At 48.5% G+C, this 21,201-nt stretch overlaps 1 protein-coding gene across 1 annotated transcript in view; it reads left to right on the top strand.

Annotated features, from left to right (window-relative positions):
* The first annotated feature begins 2,269 nt into the window (after positions 1-2,269).
* KCTD8 (potassium channel tetramerization domain containing 8) overlaps positions 2,270-21,201 on the top strand; it is a 313,811-nt gene continuing 294,879 nt past the window's right edge. The window contains exon 1 of the mRNA XM_073583439.1: positions 2,270-3,396. Coding sequence (XP_073439540.1) covers positions 2,598-3,396 — 799 coding nt within the window. The 5' untranslated portion in view covers positions 2,270-2,597. The remainder of the gene's footprint in view (positions 3,397-21,201) is intronic.

The following is a 21,201-nucleotide window of genomic DNA, read 5'->3' as shown; positions in this document are numbered from 1 at the left end:
CCCCAATGCCTATGGCGTCATTGTCTCCTCGACCTAGATGTCGATGCAAATGGGGGATCTCTGCTCTTCCCACTTTGGCTGAAGGAGCCTCTGTAGGAGCTTCTATTAGACCTCGCCCGGCCCCTAAACTCTGACTGTCCTCTGAAGAAGGAGCCTCTCCGAAAGGACTGGGACCGTCTGGGCTTTTCTTCCGGGAATCCCTTATTCTTATCAGACACCAGCTCAAGGATATTATCCAGGGCTGGACCAAACACCCTCAGACCCGAGAAAGGGATGGCACATAACTTGGCCTTAGAAGGGTTATCTCCCGACCAGGATCTAAGCCAGACTGCTCGCTGGGCCGCATTAGAGAGGGAGCTGTTTCTGGCCGCAAACCTAACTGATTCCGCCGACGTATCCGACAGGAACGCCGTGGCTGATTTCAAAAGAGGAAGAGATGCTAGAATCTCTGACCTCGGGGTCTTGTTGGTTAGGTTTTCCTCCAACTGCCCCAACCACAGGAACATAGACCTGGCCACCGAGGTGGCTGCTATGTTGGCTCTAATCAGGGCCGCCGACGTCTCCCATGTTCTTTTTAACAAGACGTCCGCCTTTCTATCCTCCTGATCTGAGTTCCGGAAATCGGATTCCTCGCTAGGGCTCGCCTCTGATACTGGGACTGGTTCCCACCTCGGACGCTTGCGACCTGGACCAGGGCTGGGGGATCGACGGGACGTAGAGGCCTGAATCTCTTCCCTTATCAGCGACCTCATTTCAGAAAGCAGAGATGGCTGTTCCTCGCCTATGACCCTGGAGGTACAGGGACCGCATAGGGTCTTGCTATAGGTGTCTGGCAGCTTTACTCTGCACACCGGACATCTGACTGATTTGGCGGTAGCTTTCGCCGGGTCCTTTCCCGAGGGGGACTCAGCCGGGGTTCCCTTTTCCTAATAATATAAGGGGCACCTCATCAGATCTGGGCTGTGGGGACGAGTGGGGAGGGTGGTCTGCGCTATGCGCACTTACCCCTCCACCAGATGCAGTGTTGCCTTCCATCCCCTGGCGTCCGATGCAGTCACACAGCCTGGAACCGCCTGTGACGACTCTGGAGAAGGCTTTGGTCCAGGAGCGCGCGCGCCCTGGATTTGAAACCGGCGTCTGACGTCACCGGATGTGACGCTGGTAAGCCGCGCCTCCACTTCCTCCCGGGCATCTGCGCGCGACCGCGCTCGGCGCGAGCCCCCGGCTTCCACTGCCCAGCGTCAGCGTCGTTCTGCAGGCTCGGCCCGCCGCCCCGCTTCTGTCGGTGCCCGCATGGCCAGCCGCCTGCAGGGAGCCGACCCGTCCTGGAGCCGAGAGCCCCCCCACCGGGAGGAACGGCTCCCTCCAGGAGCGCCGTCCTGCTCCTGGCCTTTGGAACCGAGGGACTCCCCACCGGGAAGTTTCGGCTCCGGGACCTCTTGACAGGGGAAGGATTGGACCGGCCGCACGATCCCCTGGGTCCCTCCGGTAAGCTCTCGCGTGTCCCTCCGTGCAGGGACAGGAAAAACACTGAGGGAAAGGGGGTGGGACATGGCCTTTTAACCTCTCGTGTGCTTTCCTGTCCCTGTAAGGAGGAGGAGGACGTCCTCCATAGTGCTGTCAGGTGGACGTCCTGGAAACAACAGTTTTCTATGTTAATAGACAATTGACATGTGTGGGATGCAATTTTTTTTTGCACAAATATAGACTTGAATAGGCGAGTCTCATCTGAAATATGGTGAGACGAATGCATACTGCAATCTTGTTTCACATGGACATAAAGTCTGTTTGAAAAAGAGTCATCTGAATAGCCCAATTGATACCATTTGCCTGATTGCTGTCCGTGTAATGTCAGCATTTTTTAACACTTGGGCCGAAAATACGGTTCTTACAAATGTGGATTTTAGCATGGACTCAGATCTTCACTTCTTCTTTTTTTGCTGCATGCCGATAGGATTTTTATGCCCAATTATTATGTATTATACTGTATTTGCTGCACATATTAGTGCCAAAAAAAGCCTAGACGATAAAATATAGAGCAGCAATGGAAACAAGAACTGCGCATTAGTCTAACCATGGAGGTTTAAGCAGTGAATGAAATATTGTGCTTTCTATAGCAAAGTATTTTTTTCTGTCACTTGTGCATTGGCTCATTTAGAACGTGCAAGAAGGAGCTCATGCAGAAGGAACAGGCTCCTTTAAAAGACAGATGTGGGAAAAGTTTCCTGAAGCCCAGCCTGCAGATGGAGTGACGTCAGCTCGGTTCACTATAAGCTCTCAGTGCAGAGTATTATGTGCTGCTGTCTGTGGTGCTGAAGGTTGCTCTTCTGTGAAGCTGAAGCCACAATTATGTGCATTCTCCTTGGTGCTGATCACTGCCCTGCTGCATAGACTATTTTGTGCTGCTGTCCTCGGTGCTGATCATTGTTCTGCTCTGGGGCTACATAGACTGTCCATGGTGCTGAAAGCTGCTCTTTGTGGGGCTGAACAGAAGTCTCGGAGCCTTCGCTGAATGCCTTGGGTGTGGATTTAACTGAAAGCCATTGCACTGGACACTGTTCTGAAGTTCATCACTTTCTGCATGTTGATGTGGAGACATGGCTCTGAAAGATACAATCCTCCCTATCAGCGAAATGTCGTACCCCTTTCCGGATGTGGTAGAGCTCAACGTTGGTGGCCAAGTTTATGTTACAAAATATTCGACACTTACCAGCGTTCCGGACAGCACTCTGTACAGCATGTTCTCTAGGAACAACGTCAAGGAGCTTCCCAGGGATAACAGGTCTCGATTCTTTATAGACAGAGATGGCTTCCTTTTCAGGTACGTGCTTGACTATCTAAGGGACAAGCAGCTCTCACTCCCTGATCACTTTCCAGAAAAGGAAAGACTTTTAAGAGAGGCTGAATATTTCCAGCTCAGTGACCTGGTGAAGCTACTGACACCTAAAGTAACCAAACAGAGCTCTTTAAATGATGAAGGTTGTCAGAGTGATCTAGAAGAGAGCTCACAAAGCAGTGACCTGTTCAGAACTGCAGCCCTAGATAAAAAGTCTGGTTTTATCACTATAGGCTACAGAGGTTCTTACACCATGGTCAGAGATAACCAAGCTGACGCCAAGTTCAGGAGGGTGGCCAGGATTATGGTATGTGGTCGAATAGCTCTGGCTAAAGAAGTTTTTGGAGAAACTTTGAATGAAAGCAGAGACCCCGATCGCCCCCCAGAAAAGTACACTTCTAGGTTCTACCTAAAATTCACTTACTTGGAGCAAGCTTTTGATAGGCTTTCGGAAGCTGGGTTTCAAATGGTAGCCTGCAACTCTACTGGAACGGCAGCCTTCGTAAACCAGTACAGGGATGACAAAATCTGGAGCAGTTACACCGAGTACATTTTTTACAGTAAGTCGCTTTACTTCTTATATAGTTGCATTGATTTTTATATCTAAGTCCTGTATATTGAGCAGCTGCACTATAGAATTTTGTTTCTTCTTTATAACATTCAGATACACATAGCGGCAAAAATGGAATGTACAAAAATGCAGCACCCGTATAATAAATATAATAGGATTACAATACTTTAACAATAAATCAATAGTAAATTCCACAAGGCTCGTGCATTATAGGTGAATCTGAGATTGTGCTTTCCGATCACTACTTTACGATACATGGGGAATAAGAGAGAACCTAATATTTCTAAAGTAGTGCAACTTGTCAAACTTAGCCACCTTGCCCAACTGTGCTGCCCTTTAACAAGGTTTGACTAAATGTCTCTAATACAAAATTATCGGATCAGTCTTATCCAATGGTTCTTGTTTGCTTTCATTACCGTGAACATGGTGGTTTAGCTTTGATTTATTACCCACATTAGTTTGGGCACAAAGGATTAGACCATGTCTGTAATTCCTCTCTTTCTCATTAGCTGTAAAGTCAACACTCTCCATCTGGAGTTAGCAGACGATGGCTAAAAAGCAGATCAGCTGGAAACCATGACACGTATACTGTTTTTTTTTTTTGTAACATAAGACCATATATAAGTTCCGATTTTTAATATTTTATGTTAATGAATTCCACATTTGTTTAGGAGAATCTAATTCATGCCATGCTTTATTCACGGCATCTCTTTTATCCCCCTTCCCCACCTGACATACAAGCATCTTTCTGCAAACCATGCCTCCAAACCATTAAATGTATCCTAAGTGTACGATAGAGGACAGTAGTTCTGTGTAATGAGGTTTAATGGTAAGTCATCTACAAGACAAACAGGAAAATACTTCTGTCGAGAGTCAAGATCCATCGTCAAACAGTTTAATGGGATCCTCCTGCCTGCTGTAAAGGCTTTAAGTGAAATAATCGCATTGGTGGGTACTAGACTATTCTGCGATATTGCTGTGTTAACAATTTATGTAAATTTAGCTCTGTAGTTCGAAAGTAGCAATTACTGACATAATGTCTTAAGAGGAGGAAAGGAGGCAATGCTTTGGGAATATAATGGTTAAACTTGAGAGAAGTGTTGTGAGTAAGAATAGATAAGTAGTTGACTACTCATTAAAACTTGATGAGGATCACACCTATGGTCTTAGGGTAAAGTATGTCCACATGTAGTGGGTCTGCTATAGAAAATGTCAACAGCAAACCATAGGAAATCTCAGGCAAATCCATAGCAGTAAATATTCTCTAAAATGTGGGGATCTTTGTGCCAATTTTTCTTCAAAAAACAAAAAAAGCATCTAAAATGTGAGACCCAGTAGACTTATCTGTCCTGGTGCTTCTGTAGCTACCTTGCCTAGTCCTATGCTATGCGAGCTTGGTAAGCTGAACTTACGCTCCATTTATTAGTCCTATGCTAGACAAAGAAACCAAAAAAGTGTCAGGTAATGACAAGTAAGTGCAGTGGTTGATTTTGAACTTTTTAGAAACTATTTTTTTTTCAGAACTTGTGGATGCAAAATTCACTACCTGTAGGTAATCCAAAGCAAAGTTCTCCCAATAAGGGTTTTGTTGTGGATTTTTAATTCTCAGTGGAACTGAATCTACAACAAGTCCATGACTAATCTGTGACAATAATTGATACCTTGCAGACTGAAAATATGCATCACAAGTCAATTCCTGCTGGGAAAATTGATACAGCATGTAGGCGAAAATTGGGAGTTGAAATTTTAAATTCTTATCTGTTACCGAATCCTGCTGTGGATTTTCCATATTAAAATTTGGACTTAAACGCTGCCACGTGTAAGTAATCCTGCAAATATGGGCATGTAGGTCTAAATCCATCAATACGTAACCTAATCTGTTGCTGTAATCCTGATAGATGCAAATGAGACATTTAGTACTCTGGGTGTGACAGGTAGTTCCCCAGCACTTGCCTCTTTATTTTTTATTGATAGCTCAATGTCTATGTAATGTCTGGAACCAGGCAAGGGTGGTGCAGGGTGGGAGAACAATCTGGGAATGCAGAAGTTCGGGAAGCACTATGTGTTTTGCACAGAGCACATAGGAAGGGAGAAACAGATAGAATATAGAAAGTATAATTCGATTTTGCTATCAAAATCCTACATGTCTATATATGTGTGGTAATAGTAGGTATGCAGGATGCAGTGACGAGACGCGAGACAGATATGACTTTAAACGTTAACTTTTATAGATAAATGCCGTTAGGGCTATTGTTACGCAAAGAACGGAATAACAGTAGTTGTCCTCGCAGGGAGCCAAAACACATAAACAAGGATTGGGAGAACACGACTAATCCGGCAAAGACCGGTCACTATTTGGCCGCGGAATGGCCGACTACGGGTCCTTAGTCACTATGTATCACTTATCCGTCCTGACGTCCCTCGGCGTTCGGTTCCACGGGGTGTCTGCGTCGCAGCCACTGGGCCCAGCTACTGAGGATCTGGCGTAGTCTTCGGGCGTTCCGACGCCCAGGAGGAGCAGGGGCACAACAGGCCCATGGAGATCTCTTTGGCGGGATGTCCCCCAGCGGAGGCAGCGGGATGCCGCCTGGGAGTGGGAGAGTGGAGGCCGCAACTCCCTGACAGGGACTGGCAGCGGCGGTGATAAGTGGCGGTTGATAGGCCACAGGCGAAGTTTGAGGCCGCACTGGAGGATCCGCAGCGGGCACAGGCCCAGTCTCTACCGCGGACTGGAGTGTGGCGGTGGCAGCTGCGGGCGGCAAAGGAGGAGTCACCGCCATGGTCGGAAGTGAAGCGGCGATGGCAGTGGGCAGCAGCGGGGAGGCCGCAGCCGCGAGCTGGATTGAGGCGGTGTCGGCTGCGGACGGCTGCGAGTAGGCCGCAGCCGAGAGCTGGAGTGAGGCAGCAGTCTTCTTTTGTCGGTAAGCTTGGCGCCGTCTCCCTGCGGTCCACCGAGAGTCTCCCTCCTGTCGCAGTCCTCCTCTCGGGTCGCTGCTAGTGGCTCTCACTCTCTGGTCCTCCCCAAGTCTCCACTTCCTTCTCCCTCGTTCTGCTGACTCACCCAATCTGGCCCCTCTTCTCTGGACTCCTCCCCCAACTGCCCTGTCAGTCTCAGCAGTCCATCCCCTAGTTCTGCTCCCTGGAAACAGATACCCCAGGAACCTGGAAGACGGTCCCCTCAGTTCTGGCCCGGGTACTCGGCGGAGGCCTCCCCTCCTACACTCCCCCATTCTGTATGCTCACCAGTCCTCGGGCGAGGGTCTTGGTAGGCTCAGGTTGGTGTTGTGAGTTCATTCTCCCCTTCACCTTTGATGTCTGATGAACTCCCTCTGCTGGTGAAGAGAGGTAGTGAAATTGATTGGGATGGGAAGAACCTGTCATCTGAACAGGCGGAGTGTGATTGGACATCTGGAATTTCTGAGTGGATATAAGGCAGCCGACGCCCTGCAGGGCTGCTGGTGATCCTTTCTGCTCTGAGCTCTTGCATCCAGCTTTGTTCCTGTCTGCTAAAAGCTAAGTTTTTGCCCTGCTGTTGTTCCATGAGATTTTGTCTGGTTTGCTTAGTGTTTGTGTTCAGCCAGTCCTGGTTGGGACTGGCTGAATTCCATTTTTGTCTCTGATCAGTGGATCTCTTTGCTCTGTTTTCAGAATATACCTGAGTGCTGATATAGTGATTTTGAAGTCTAGCGACTTCAGGGCCTTTTTCCCTATCAGACGGTTGGGACATTTTTGGTAGGGTTTTTTGTGGATTGCAGCCAGCATCTTTTCTTTTCTGTCCTGTCCTATCTAGTTAGTTGGGCCCCATCATTTGCTCAGCCTGTCTTTCTGTCTGTGTTTGTGTTTTCATCTGTTTTTCACCGACAATACATGTTAGGGGCTGTCTATTGCTTTGGGGTCTGCTCTGGGGCAGTTTAGATTTCCCCTTTCCTTCTTTAGGCTTATGTAGTTCTCCGGCTGTGACGAGGGGTCTAGGGCACCGTAGGAACCCCCCACGGCTACTGTTAGTTGTGGTGTATAGGATCAGGGGTCTGCAATCCGATAGCTACCAACCTCTCCGGTTTTCTGGACTTAGCTTGTATTTTTGTTTTATCCTCCTCCGGTGACTCATTCATAACAGAATCACCAGCCATACTGCAGATTCTAGGGTGCTCAATAGCAGGAGAGAATTGTAAAAAGAAAAAAAGGAAAGAAAAAAGTGTCAGAATTTTTTTTTTGTGTAATTTTTTCCTCTATTTCTCTGAGGCCATAGGGGGAATTTTTTCTCAATGGAGATTAAGCAATTGTCTGATCGTGTGGAGCAGCTTACTGCTGAAGTGCGGGGAATTTCCGCCTATCTTGCTCATTCACATGCTGCTGAACCAAAGATCCCTACTCCTGATGTGTTTTTTGGGGATCGGTCTAAATTTCTGAATTTTAAGAATAATTGTAAATTATTTTTTGCCTTGAAGCCTAACTCATCGGGGAGCTCCACGCAGCAGGTTAAAATTGTCATCTCTTTGCTGCGCGGCGATCCCCAGGATTGGGCATTTTCTTTGAAACCTGATGATCCTATTCTGACTGATGTGAACCCATTTTTTCAGGCCTTGGGGTTGTTGTATGATGAACCTAATGCTATTGATCAGGCTGAAAAGGCCCTGTTGGCATTGAGACAGGGTCAGGATTCTGACAGTTGTACTGTCAAAAATTCCAAAAGTGGGCGGTCCTTACTACCTGGAATGATGGTGCCTTGGCAGCTCTCTTTCGGAAGGGTTTGTCAGAAACCGTAAAAGATACTATGGTGGGATTTCCTGTTCCCTCTGGTCTTGACGATTCTATGTCTTTCGCCATTCAGGTTGATCGGCTTTTGCGTGAACGCAAAACTGCATGAGAGGTGTTGCCACCTGTTGAACAAATGTCTGAACCTATGTAATGTGATAGAGTTTTGTCTAGGGCACAACGTCAGGAGTTCAGAAGGCGTAATAAGCTGTGTTTCTTCGGTGGTGATGCCTCGCATATTATTTCTGTCTGCCCTAAACGAGAGAAACGTTTTGCACACTCATTTGCTGTGGGTGGTGTTCAACCTAAGTTTCTTCTGGCAATTACTCTGATCTGCTCCCTGTCCACATTTTCCGCTAAGGCTTTTGTGGATTTGGGAGCAGCTCTGAATCTGATGGACTTGGATTTTGCTAAACGTTGTGGGCTTCCTATGACACCTCTGCGGACGCCTATCCCTTTGAGGGGTATTGATTCTACTCCATTGGCGAAGAATAAACCTCAGTTTTGGACCCAGGTGGTAATGCGGGTCGCCCCAGACCATCAAGAACATTGCAGATTTTTGGTGTTGCAAAATTTGCATGATACCATCGTTCTGGGGTTTCCCTGGTTGCAAATCCATAATCCAGTTTTGGATTGGAAATCTGTGTCTGTGGTGAGTTGGGGATGTCGGTGTGCCCTTAGTGACGCTCCTATTTTCTCCACCTCTCCCCAGTCGCATGATGTTCCTGACTATTTGGCTGATTTTTATGATGTATTTAGTGAGAATGAGTCTGCGTCTTTGCCTCCTCATAGGAGTTATGACTGTGCAATTGAGCTGAGCCCTGGGTGTAAATTTTCCAAGGGTCGACTTTTCAATTTATCTGTACCCGAGCACGAGGCTATGCGATCCTATATTAAGGAGTCGTTGGAGAAGGGTCATATTAGGCCATCCTCTTCACCCTTAGGTGCTGGGGTTTTTTTTGTGGCCAAGAAAGATGGTTCATTAAGGCCTTGTATTGACTATCGTTCCCTCAACAAAATTACTGTTAAATATCAGTATCCGTTACCCCTGATTTCTGATCTATTCTCCAGAGTTAAAGGTGCTTCCTGGTTTACCAAGCTCGACCTCAGGGGGGCGTATAATCTTATTCGCATTAAGCAGGGGGATGAATGGAAGACGGCGTTTAATACTCCGGAGGGACATTTTGAGTACCTGGTGATGCCTTTTGGGCTCACTAATGCCCCTTCTGTCTTCCAGTGCTTCATGAATGATATTTTTCGAGACTTTGTGGATAAATTTTTGATCTATCTGGATGATATTTTGATCTTTTCCAAGGATTGGGACTCTCATGTGGAACATGTTCGGACTGTGTTCCGGATTTTGAGGTAGAATTCCCTGTATGTCAAGGGATCGAAATGCCTTTTTGGGGTACAGAGGATTTCATTTTTGGAATTTATTTTGTCTCCGTCAACTATTGAAATGGACCCGGCCAAGGTACAGGTCATTTATGATTGGGTTAAGCCCACTTCTTTGAAAGCCCTCCAGAAGTTTTTGGGTTTTGCTAATTTTTATCGTAAATTTATAGCTAATTTTTCTGGTATTGCCAAACCATTGACTGATTTGACTAAGAAGGGGGCTGATGTGCCGAATTGGTCTCCGGAGGCTGTTTCTTCTTTTCTGGAGCTGAAGCGAAGGTTCACTTCTGCCCCGGTTTTGCGGCAACTTGATGTCTCACTCCCGTTTCAGGTAGAGGTGGACGCTTCTGAGATTGGTGCAGGAGCTGTTTTGTCCCAAAAAGATCCTGTAACATCTAAAATGAATCCCTGTGCTTCCTTTTCCTGAAAGTTCTCCCCATCCGAACGTAACTATGATGTGGGGAATCGGGAATTGTTAGCCATGAAATGGGCATTTGAGGAGTGGAGACATTGGTTGGAGGGAGCTAAACATCAAGTCGTGGTCCTTACTGACCACAAGAATTTGATTTACCTGGAGTCGGCCAAATGCTTGAATCCTAGACAGGCTAGGTGGGCCTTGTTTTTCACACGTTTTGATTTTGTGGTCTCTTTTCTTCCGGGCACTAAGAATGTCAAGGCAGACGCCCTCTCTTGGAGTTTCTTTGCTGATTCTCCTATTGTGACCAAGCCTGCTACCATCTTAGGTGAGGGGGTAGTTCTTTCTGCCATCTCGCCCGATTTGAGACGTGTTCTGGAAGAGTTTCAGGAGGACAAACCTGAGCGTTGCCCCATTGGAAAATTGTATGTTCCTGACCAGTGGAGGAAGAGAGTGATGTCTGAGGTTCATTGCTCCGCATTGGCTGGTCATCCAGGTATTTTTGGTACTAGAGATTTGGTGAGTCGGTCTTTTTGGTGGCCCGCCTTGTCTCGTGATGACAGGAATTTTGTGCAGTCCTGTGGGACTTGCTCCCGGTCTAAACCTTGTTCTCGCTCTAGTGGGTTGTTGATGCCTTTGCCGGTGCACAGGAGGCCATGGACCCATATTTCAATGGATTTTATCTCTGATATGCCTGTCTCTCACAGAATGACTGTTATTTGGGTGATTTGTGATAGATTCTCTAAGATGGTCCATCTTGTGCCACTCCCTAAGTTGCCATCTTCCTCTGAGTTGGTGCCCTTGTTTTTGCAACAGGTGGTTTGCTTGCACGGGATTCCAGAGAACATTGTATCTGACAGAGGAGTTCAGTTTGTGTCTAGATTTTGGAGGACTTTCTGTTCCAAGCTGGGAATTCAGCTGTCCTTCTCCTCTGTGTTTCACCCTCAGACCAATGGGCAGACGGAGAGAACAAACCAGACTTTGGAGTCGTATTTGAGATGTTTTATTTCTGCTGATCAGGATGATTGGGTTTCATTTTTGCCCTTGGCCGAATTTGCTTTAAATAATAGAGCTAGTTCTGCCACTTTGATGTCACCTTTTTTTTTGTAACTTTGGGTTTCATCCTCTATTCTCTTCAGGGCTGGTGAAGTCTCCTGCCTGCCCAGGTGTTGACACTGTGGTGGAGAGAATGCACCAGATTTGGGACCAAGTGGTGAATAAGTTGTCTCTATCCCAGGAAAAGGCCCAGCGGTTTTCCAACCGGCATAGGACCATTGGTCCCCGGTTTAACATGGGTGATATGGTTTGGTTGTCATCAAAGAATATCTCTATGAAGGTGGCTTCTCCAAAGTTTAAACCTAGATTTATTGGACCTTACAAGATTTTAGAGATTCTTAATCCGGTCTCTTTTCGATTGGCTCTTCCTGTTACATTCAAGATCCATAACGTGTTTCATAAGTCTCTGTTAAAGAGGTTTGTTGAGCCAGTAGTTCCTCTGGTGGCACCTCCTGACCCTGTATTGGTTGAAGGTAATGTGGAATATGAGGTTGAGAAGATACTGGATTCTCGTCTGGCTAGACGGAGACTCCAGTATTTGGTTAAATGGAAGGGTTATGGCCAGGAGGATAATTCTTGGGTCCTTGCATCCAATATTCATGCCGAAAGATTGGTTCGTGCTTTTCATTGGGCCTATCCTAATCGCCCTGGTGGCATGGATGAGGGTTCGGTGACCCCTCCTCAAGGGGGAGGTACTGTTGTGAGTTCATTCTCCCCTTCACCTTTGATGTTTGATGAACTCCCTCTGCTGGTGAAGAGAGGTAGTGAAATTGATTGGGATGGGAAGAAGCTGTCATCTGAACAGGCGGAGTGTGATTAGACATCTGGAATTTCTGAGTGGATATAAGGCAGCCGATGCCCTGCAGGGCTGCTGGTGATCCTTTCTGCTCTGAGCTCTTGCATCCAGCTTTGTTCCTGTCTACGAAAAGCTAAGTTTTTGCCCTGCTGTTGTTCCATGAGATTTTGTCTGGTTTGCTTAGTGTTTGTGTTCAGCCAGTCCTGGTTGGGACTGGCTGAATTCCATTTTTGTCTCTGATCAGTTGATCTCTTTGCTCTGTTTTCAGAATATACCTGAGTGCTGATATAGTGATTTTGAAGTCTAGCGACTTCAGGGCCTTTTTCCCTATCAGATGGTTGGGACATTTTTGGTAGGGTTTTTTGTGGATTGCAGCCAGCATCTTTTCTGTCCTGTCCTATCTAGTTAGTTGGGCCCCATCGTTTGCTCAGCCTGTCTTTGTGTTTGTGTTATCATCTTTTTTTCACCGACAATACATGTTGGGGGCTGTCTATTGCTTTGGGGTCTGCTCTGGGGCAGTTTAGATTTCCCCTTTCCTTCTTTAGGCTTATGTAGTTCTCCGGCTGTGACGAGGGGTCTAGGGCACCGTAGGAACCCCCCACGGCTACTGTTAGTTGTGGTGTATAGGATCAGGGGTCTGCAATCCGATAGCTACCAACCTCTCCGGATTTCTGGACTTAGCTTGTATTTTTGTTTTCTCCTCCTCCGGTGACTCATTCATAACAGGTTGGCCTTTTGAGACAAAAGTTCCTGTTGCCATATGAACTGATTCTATTCATAGCGTTCGGAGGGTTTGCCGGCTGTTGACCGCTCGGAGTGTCTTGGTTCGACTGTGGTGGAGCTTTCTGGGGTGGTGGCCGGTGGTGGACTGGCCGATTCTGGTGGGCTGGCGTGACTTGCTGAGATATTGTTCCTTGGATGGCCCGCTTGTACCGCTGGGCTATCTTCGTCATCTAGGTCCCAGACCGTGGGCATTGGTTCGGGGGCCTGAGGAGTAGGTTCGGGTTGCACAGGATCATTGGATGTACAGGGCCGCAACTTATTACGGTGCACAGAACGAGTGGGAAGTGCCTCATCCCTTTCAGGTCGTATTTCGTACATAGGCCCATCGGGGCTTATTCGGTGCAATACTCGGTTAGGACTCTCTTCCCACCGGGGTTCTAGCTTGTTCTGGGGTGCTGGTCTAGTACGAGTACTCGATCCCCAGTCTGAACGTGGGTGGGTGGAGGTAGAGTCCCTCCTGGGTGCTCTAGGTCCTGGAGTTTTGTCTGGATGATGCCATGAAGGGTCTCTAGCCGGTGTCGGTGGTTTCGGACCCATGATGACACTCCAGACCAGGGTTGGGGTTCCTCTAGGTTTAGTTCTACTTCCGTGATCCCTTTGTCTTCTCGCCCGAATAGCAGTGAGTAGGGGGTATAGCCGGTAACCTGGTGCACCTGGTTGTTATAGACCCACACTAGTTCAGGGACATACTCAGGCCAGTGGGCCTTCCGGTTACTCCCAGGGTACGCAACATTTGAATTAGCATCCGATTAAAGTGCTCGCAGGCCCCGTTTCCCTGTGGGTGGTATGGTGTGGTCCGAGACTTATTGATGCCATAGAGACGATGTAGCTCCTCCATGACCTTCCCCAGGAAGCACGCTGCCTGATCTGAATGTATCCATTGAGGGCAGCTATACACTTGGATAAAGTTCTTGCAGATTGCATAGGCGGCTGACTCTGCAGTTTGATCTCGGCTGGGGGTTACCACGGCAAATTTGGTGAAGTGATCCACCATGACGAGACAATGCTCATACCCCCGGTATGCAGTGCCAATGGTCACATAGTCCACCCTCAAGAGCTCGAGGGGTGCTGATGTCACTATCGTTTGCACCAGGGGCTGTTGTGCGGGTGGTTTAGCTAGTTCGCATAGACGGCAGGCACGGCAAGTTTCTTCCACAGCAGCGTGCAAGCGCGGATGGTAAACTATCTGCTGCAACCATTGCAGGGTTTTCTGGACTCCGAAATGAGCCCCCTTTTCATGGGCTTCCCAAGCCAGTTCACTGAGTTGGGCTCTGGGAACGACTACTTGCCAAGTTGTTGCAGACACCGCCCGTGATAATGTCTTACGATACAACAGTCCTTTCTTGATGACTAGTTTCTCCCACTGGGGTAGCATCAGCAACATATCCTGAGATGAAGTCTGTCTCTGGGCGTCAGCGGGTAGTCTGCCGGTGGTCACCCATCGGCGTAGGAGCCCAATTTTTTCATCTTCTTGCTGCTGTTGGATCCATCTGTCACGTGATTGCTCTAGCACAACCCTTGGGGGTCCTTCTTGCATGGCAGCCGTGAGCACAGTGGTGGTGAGGGCATACGGTGTCTCTTCTCCTTCCAATTCGTCATCTTGACTTTTCCCTGGCGTTGTGTGCCGGATCCTGGAGAGTGCATCCGCGTGCACATTTTCTGCTCCTCTTTTGTAGATGATCTTGTAGTTGAACTTGGCCATCTGGGCCACCCATCGTTGCTCCAGAGCCCCCAACTTGGCATTTTCCAAGTGGGCCAGCGGGTTGTTGTCGGTCCGCACCACCACTTCGGAGCCCGCCAGGTACTCTGCGAACCACTCCGTCATGGCCCACACTACCGCAAGGAGCTCGAGCTTAAAGGAGCTGTAATTGTCAGGGTTTTGTTCGGAGTCATGAAGTGATCGGCTACCATAAGCGATCACTCTCTCCCGGCCGTCCTGAGCTTGTGACAATACAGCCCCTAGCCCATGGAGGCTCCCATCGGTGTGTAGTATGAACGGTTGCGAGAAATCTGCATAAGCTAACACTGGGGCACCCGAGAGAGCAGCCTTAAGGTCTTGGAAGGCCTCTCCTTGCAGTTCTTGCCACTGGATTTTCCATCCATTCGCCCCGGCAGGAGCCCCCTTTAGCAGGTCCTGCAGGGCTCGGGCACGGCGCGCAAAATTCTTTACGAAACAACGGTAGTATCCAGCAAGCCCCAGGAAGGCCCGCACGTCTTTTATCGTCTCGGGGGTAGGCCATCCCTGAATGGCAGCATCCTTTTCCAGAGACAGTCTAACACCCTCAGCAGAGATGACATGCCCCAGATATTGAATCTGGGTTCGAAACAGGTGGCATTTCTGGGGCTTCACCTTCAACCCGTACTTCTGCAGCCGGCTGAGCACCTGCCCCAACCGCCGCAGGTGGTCCTCAAATGTGGCGGCATAGATGATTATGTTGTCCAGGTATATCAATGTGGCCTCGAAGTTGAGATCCCCCAGACACCGCTCCATCAGCCACTGAAAGGTCCCCGGGGCATTGGCCAGCCCGAACGGCATTCGATTGAACTCGAACAGTCCCATAGGAAGAATGAATGCCGTCTTAGCCCTGTGTTCTTCCGACATTGGCACCTGCCAATACCCGCTGGCCAGATCTAGCATTGAAAAGTACTTCGTCTTCCCCAAGGCGGACAGGGATACTTCTATACGAGGTAACGGGTATGAGTCTTTGATGGTACAGGCATTCAGCTTTCTATAGTCCATGCAGAACCGCAGGGTGCCATCCTTTTTGTGGACCAACACGATGGGAGCCGCCCAGGGGCTCTGGCTCTCTCGTATGACCCCCTTCCGCAGCATTTGGGCCAGTAAAGTTTTTACCTCCTGGTATAGATGTGGGGGAATTTGTCTGTATCGTTCCCATATGGGGGCCATTCCTGCCGTGGGAATTCCGTGCGTGATGGCTGTGGTGCATCCAAAATCATCCTCGTGGCTAGCGAATACCCCATGATACTGTCCTAGTAGTGTTTCTACCTGGAGAAGTTGGGAGGAAGCCAGGCCAGAGAGTTCAGCCCGCATTCTTTCCAGGATGTTCCGGCCCTTTTCCTGAGTCGAGGACTTGGCAGCCTGCAGAGTTTGAATAGTCACTGCCCAAGGGTCCTTGGGTTGCACCTTCAATTGGACCGTAGGGGCTGGCAGCACCTCTTCCAACAGCCTTACCAGCTTGGCCATCTCGACCCGGGGCCTTAAGACGATATCTTGGTCTTCAAGGTTGACACCAGGATGGTCCCTCTCCGCACAGTGGCCAAGGAGCGGCCCACCAGTATGCCAGGAGGCAGGCGTTCCGAGTAGCATGGCTCTACCTGCATCTCCACGCCCTCCAAAGGCACCAGGGCCCGGATGGGCAGGGCCACCACTGTCTGCCTGGGGGGCAGTATGAACGGGGGAGCCGCTGGCCCAATGACTTTGCCTAGTGCCTCACCCTCCTGGCAGTCCTGGAGAACTCGCGCCTCCCGCACCAACTGCTGGAAAACCTGCCCTTGGGGCGTGCGGGAACCCCACTGGTTCAGAGTCTCTTGTGTGGGGTCATTGAGGAGTAAATTGCCAAACTCTCACAGGATGTTCATGCCCAGGATAACTGGATGTTTGTCATTGGTTTCTCCATGAGTCAGGACCACTCCCCGGCGTCCGAGGGATTTGCCACACAGCGTCATCTGCACCCAAACCACCCCAGCAACAGGGATCGGTAATTGATTGGCAGCCATCAGTTTTATCATGGGTCCCCACTGGGGTCTCACTGGCTCAGAGAAATGCTGCCAAAAGAAAGTTGCAGGCATGGTCGTTACTTGCGACCCCGTGTCCACTAGGCACCGTACGGCACGGTCCTCGACTTCTGCCCATATCACTGGACACTTTGCGACCAGATCTTTGGGACTTCCACCACCCCATGTCATGGCTTCTGGCTCAGAGCGGTGTCCCCCCAGCCCGGAGCCCTCTAGTTTAATGGCGGCCGGGGTGGGCACCTCCCATGTGGGGAGTCAGGCGCGTGCACGACAGCAGTCACAGCGGCCTCCACACTCCGGACCTTCCCCATGGAGATCGTCATTCCTTGCTCCTGCTCTCGTGCACGCGCCTGACTCCCCACCTCAGAGAAAGCTAAATGTGGGTTCACTCGGACCTTCTCCCGTACTGCCTGCTTTATCAACGGGTCTCGGAGTCCAGTCACTAACAAGTTACGTAGGGTAATGTCGATGGGTCCTACCCCTACGCCGTCCTTCCGCTCGATGGCCGTGTAAAACTCTTGGAGGACATTCATATACTGGGTGATAGTCTCCTCCTCTCCCTGCATTCGACTGAACAACCGGGTTCTCAACTCTCCCACATCTGTCGGATCCCCATGGGTCTCTTCCAGTATCCGCAAGACCCTAGCAAAGGTGTTGCGATGTCCCGGGGGGCCTCAACATTACTGAATCCCGGGCCTCCCCTTCTAATGCCATAAGAGCTACCTCGGCTTCCAGGTCAGAGGTCATCGGATGCATTCGGAAGAGGCCTCGCATTCGCTCCACAGCATGGTGTTGGAGCCTGAGAACCTGGGCAGGTTGTTTAGCATAGCCCCCCGAGAAATGCTGGATCGGGGTCCCTGGTTGCTTGCTGTGTCTATGGCCCCGCTCTGGCCTGGGGTGCCACTGTCCACGCTCGGAGACTGCATCCTGCCGACTACGCCAAATGTGGTAATAGCAGGTATACAGGATGCAGTGACGAGACGCGAGACAGATATGACTTTAAACGTTAACTTTTACAGATAAATGCCGTTAGGGATATAGTTACGCAATGAACGGAATAACAGTAGTTGTCCTCGCAGGGAGCCAAAACACATAAACAAGGATTGGAAGAACATGACTATTCCGGCAAAGACCGGTCACTATATGGCCGTAGAATGGCCGACTACGGGTCCTTAGTCACTATGTAACACTTATCTGTCCTGACATCCCTCGGCATTCGGTTCCATGGGGTGTCTGCTTCGCAGCCACTGGGCCCAGCTACTGAGGATCTGGCGTAGTCTTCGGGCGTTCCGACGCCCAGGAGCAGGGGCACAACAGGCTCGTGGAGAGTTCGTTGGCAGGATGTCCCCCAGCAGAGGCAGCTGGATGCCGCCTGGGAGTGGGAGAGTGAAGGCCGCAACTCCCTGACAGGGACTGGCAGCGGCGGTGATAAGTGGCGGTTGATAGGTCACAGGCGCAGTCTGAGGCCACATTGGAGGATCCACAGCGGGCACAGGCCCAGTCTCTACCGCGGACTGGAGCGGGGCGGTGGCAGCTGCGGGCGGCAAAGGAGGAGTCACCACCGTGGTCGGAAGTGAAGCGGCGATGGCTGCCGGCAGCAGCGGGGAGGCCGCAGCCACGAGCTGGAGTGAGGGGGCGTCGGCCATGAACGGTTATGAGTAGGCCGCAGCCAAGAGCTGGAGTGAGGCAGCAGTCTTCTTTTGTCAGTAAGCTCGGCGCCGTCTCCCTGCAGTCCACCGAGAGTCTCCCTCCTGTCGCAGTCCTCCTCTCGGGTCGCTGCTCGTGGCTCTCACTCTCTGGCCCTCCCAAAGTCTCCACTTCCTTCTCCCTCGTTCTGCTGACTCACCCAGTCTGGCCCTCTCCGCCCCTCTTCTCTGGACTCCTCCCCCAACTGCCCTGTCAGTCTCAGCAGTCCATCCCCTAGTTCTGCTCCCTGGAAACAGATACCCCAGGAACCTGGAAGACGGTCCCCTCGGTTCCAGCCTGGGTACTCGGTGGAGGCCTCCCCTACTACACTTGTGGTTTAAGGAGGTTGACCTTACTGACAGATTCCCTTTAAATAGCAGATTCTACTTTCTCAAACCTTCTCAAACCCTCCTTTCCTGTACCTTGACACCTTGTGCAGAATTATTAGGCAAGTGAATATTTTGATATAATCATTCTATGCAGATTTTCCAACTCCAAGGTGTATGCACATGAATGCTTATTGGATGAAGCAGATCAGGTGATGTGTATTTGCGTATTGAGGTGTGTTGGCCTAAGGGTACAACATCCTTTATCAAGGTGTGCAGAATATTTAGGCAGCTTGTTTTCCCGAGGCAAAATTGACCAAAAAAAGAAATTTAACTCTTTGACTTTGAAAAGTCAAAATTTTTTACAAGTCTTACAGAAAAACGCAACACTCTTGAAATTGCTGAGATATTGGGCCATGATCACAGAAACATCAAAAGTTTTGTTGAAAATAGTCAACAGCATTGAAAAAAACGCTTTATTGCAATGTAATTCTAGTGTTTTTTTTACTTTTTTCTCATTTACGCCGTTCACCCATCGGATTAATTCTTTTATACTTTGATAGATCGGGCATTTTTTTCGTATTGTTTTATTTTGAATAGTGCAAAAGGGGGGTGATTTGAACCTTTATTTTTAAAAATTTTTTTTAGTACTTTTAAAACTTTTTTTTACTTTTATCTTGCTTAAATAGTCTCCTTAGGAGATAAGAAGCTGCGATCTACTGATCATTTGTGCTACACATAGCAGGACTATGTGCAGCAGAATTGATCATCCGCTATGAACGCGGGCCACAGGGCGGCGCTTATAGCAGATTGGCAATGAACACCACAGGGATCTCCTGCATACTCTGGGTGGTCATGCCAATCCATCGGCGCCGTGCAGTCTTGTGACAGGGATACCGATGGGCGGAGTGAGTGGCGTTCTTTCAGTGCGATCATGTTAAATGCTGCTGACAGAGATTGACAGTGGAATTTAACATGTTAACACCCGTGGGTGGATGAAATCAGCTGTCATGTGCCAGAAAAGATGTGGGCTCAGTGCTGGAGCCTGCATTAAAGGGGAAGACATGACATATGACATATTTATATGTCACATGTCGCGAAGGGGTTAAAAAACTGACAATCTCCAAGGATGGAAAATTTCTGAGTGTTTTTGAAAAGAAAGATGACTATATTGGTCACTAATATTCTTTGTTAAATGTCAGAAATATTAAGACACATACACAGATTGTCAAATATTTGTAATGGTGCTTTAAAACATGATAATCAGCTAAATTCTATATAGTATGTGCCAGCTTTATATAATAATCAACTTATATGGAAAAACAAGTATTCTTTTTTCTGCACACATTGCTCCCCTTGTCCTTGGCTGTTCCCTGTATTGCAGCTTGGCCCTATTTCCATGAATGAGCTTGAGATGCAATAAGAGACACAGCCCATGGGAAATAATTGTGCTTTTAGGAAAGAATTGCAGACCTGTTTAGTATTGTCACGCAGCCTCTATACATTGACTAATAAACTGTGGATTGAATAAAAATGAATGTAAGACAAACAAATATAAAGCTGTAACAGCAATTATTCTCCATGTATTATTAGGTTATCATAATGGGCTTTTCAGTGTTTGCTGTAGAAGTGCAGCTAAAGCTACCGCTATAGCTGAACATTGAAAATGGCGTATTTATTCACGACAGAAAAAATTTCATTTTGTGAGGTTTATTTAAATCATTTTGAAGATATCACAGGGACTGAAAATATAATACGTAGAAAAAAAAGATGATTAAGTAAAACGTACATGATAAAAAGAATAAAAACTTAAATATAATCTTAGGAGCTGTGTGACTGAACTATAATACGAAGGTGCTCTCTGGGGAACTGGACACTTTTTGGCAGTTATCTATTTATATAATTGCCTTGTAATGTTTTCATTTCCTGTTCTGTCCAGATGTCACCGTATCCCAGAATTTCAAGCGGAGGAAGTTCACCGACTGCCCTACTGGGACACCCAAGTGATGGGTGTCTCAATATGGAAACTGCTGCTGATACCAACCTATGGCGCGGTACCACCAGCAGAACACCGTCACACTCACACTCTCTATACGTCGTATGTACCAAACACACACACTCACACACACACTCACACTTATATTCACACACTCACACTCACAGTTACACTCACACATTCACATTCACACACTCACATACTCACATACTCAAACACTCACATTCACACACTCATGCAGCCTCTTGAACGGTACCACCTTCAGAACACCGTCACACTGCGCCTGCGCAAATTCCATGCAGGCGCAGTGAATCATTTGGCTGATCCCGGTGGCAGATGTGCGACATGTCTACGGGCAGAGGAAGCTGGTCACATTAAAGGGGTTTTCCCATGAACGAAAGTTCATTTCAAAAATTGTCTGTGTCTGACCGTGTACAGAGCATACCACATCTCCTGGGCAGGGGAGGAAGCAAAAGACAATACAGCAGGGAATCACAGAGGATTCATTTTGTGAGGTAATATATTTTACTGACTGTTTTGAAACAATATTTTATCTCACAAAATGTATCCTCTGCGATCTCCTGCAGTAATGTCAGTATTGTCTTTTGCTTCCTCCCCTTCCCAGGAGCTGTGTTACGTTCAGTAGATGGTTAGACACAGAGGTGAGAGAGACAGAGCACAGGGGGGAGACAGCTCAAACGGGACAGCACATGAGGAGAGAACACAGCACAGGAAGGGGAGAGACAGCAGACAAAGGGGATAGCACATAGGGTGGACAGGTCAAAGAAGAGAGCACAGACGGGAGAAGTCAGCACATGGGGAAAGAGAGA

Source organism: Dendrobates tinctorius, unplaced genomic scaffold, assembly GCF_039654945.1.
Source record: "Dendrobates tinctorius isolate UK_male_01 unplaced genomic scaffold, ASM3965494v1 ptg000079l, whole genome shotgun sequence".
Lineage (NCBI taxonomy): Eukaryota > Metazoa > Chordata > Amphibia > Anura > Dendrobatidae > Dendrobates > Dendrobates tinctorius.
Note: the sequence above shows the minus strand (reverse complement) of the source record. Positions and strands in the feature narration are given on the sequence as shown.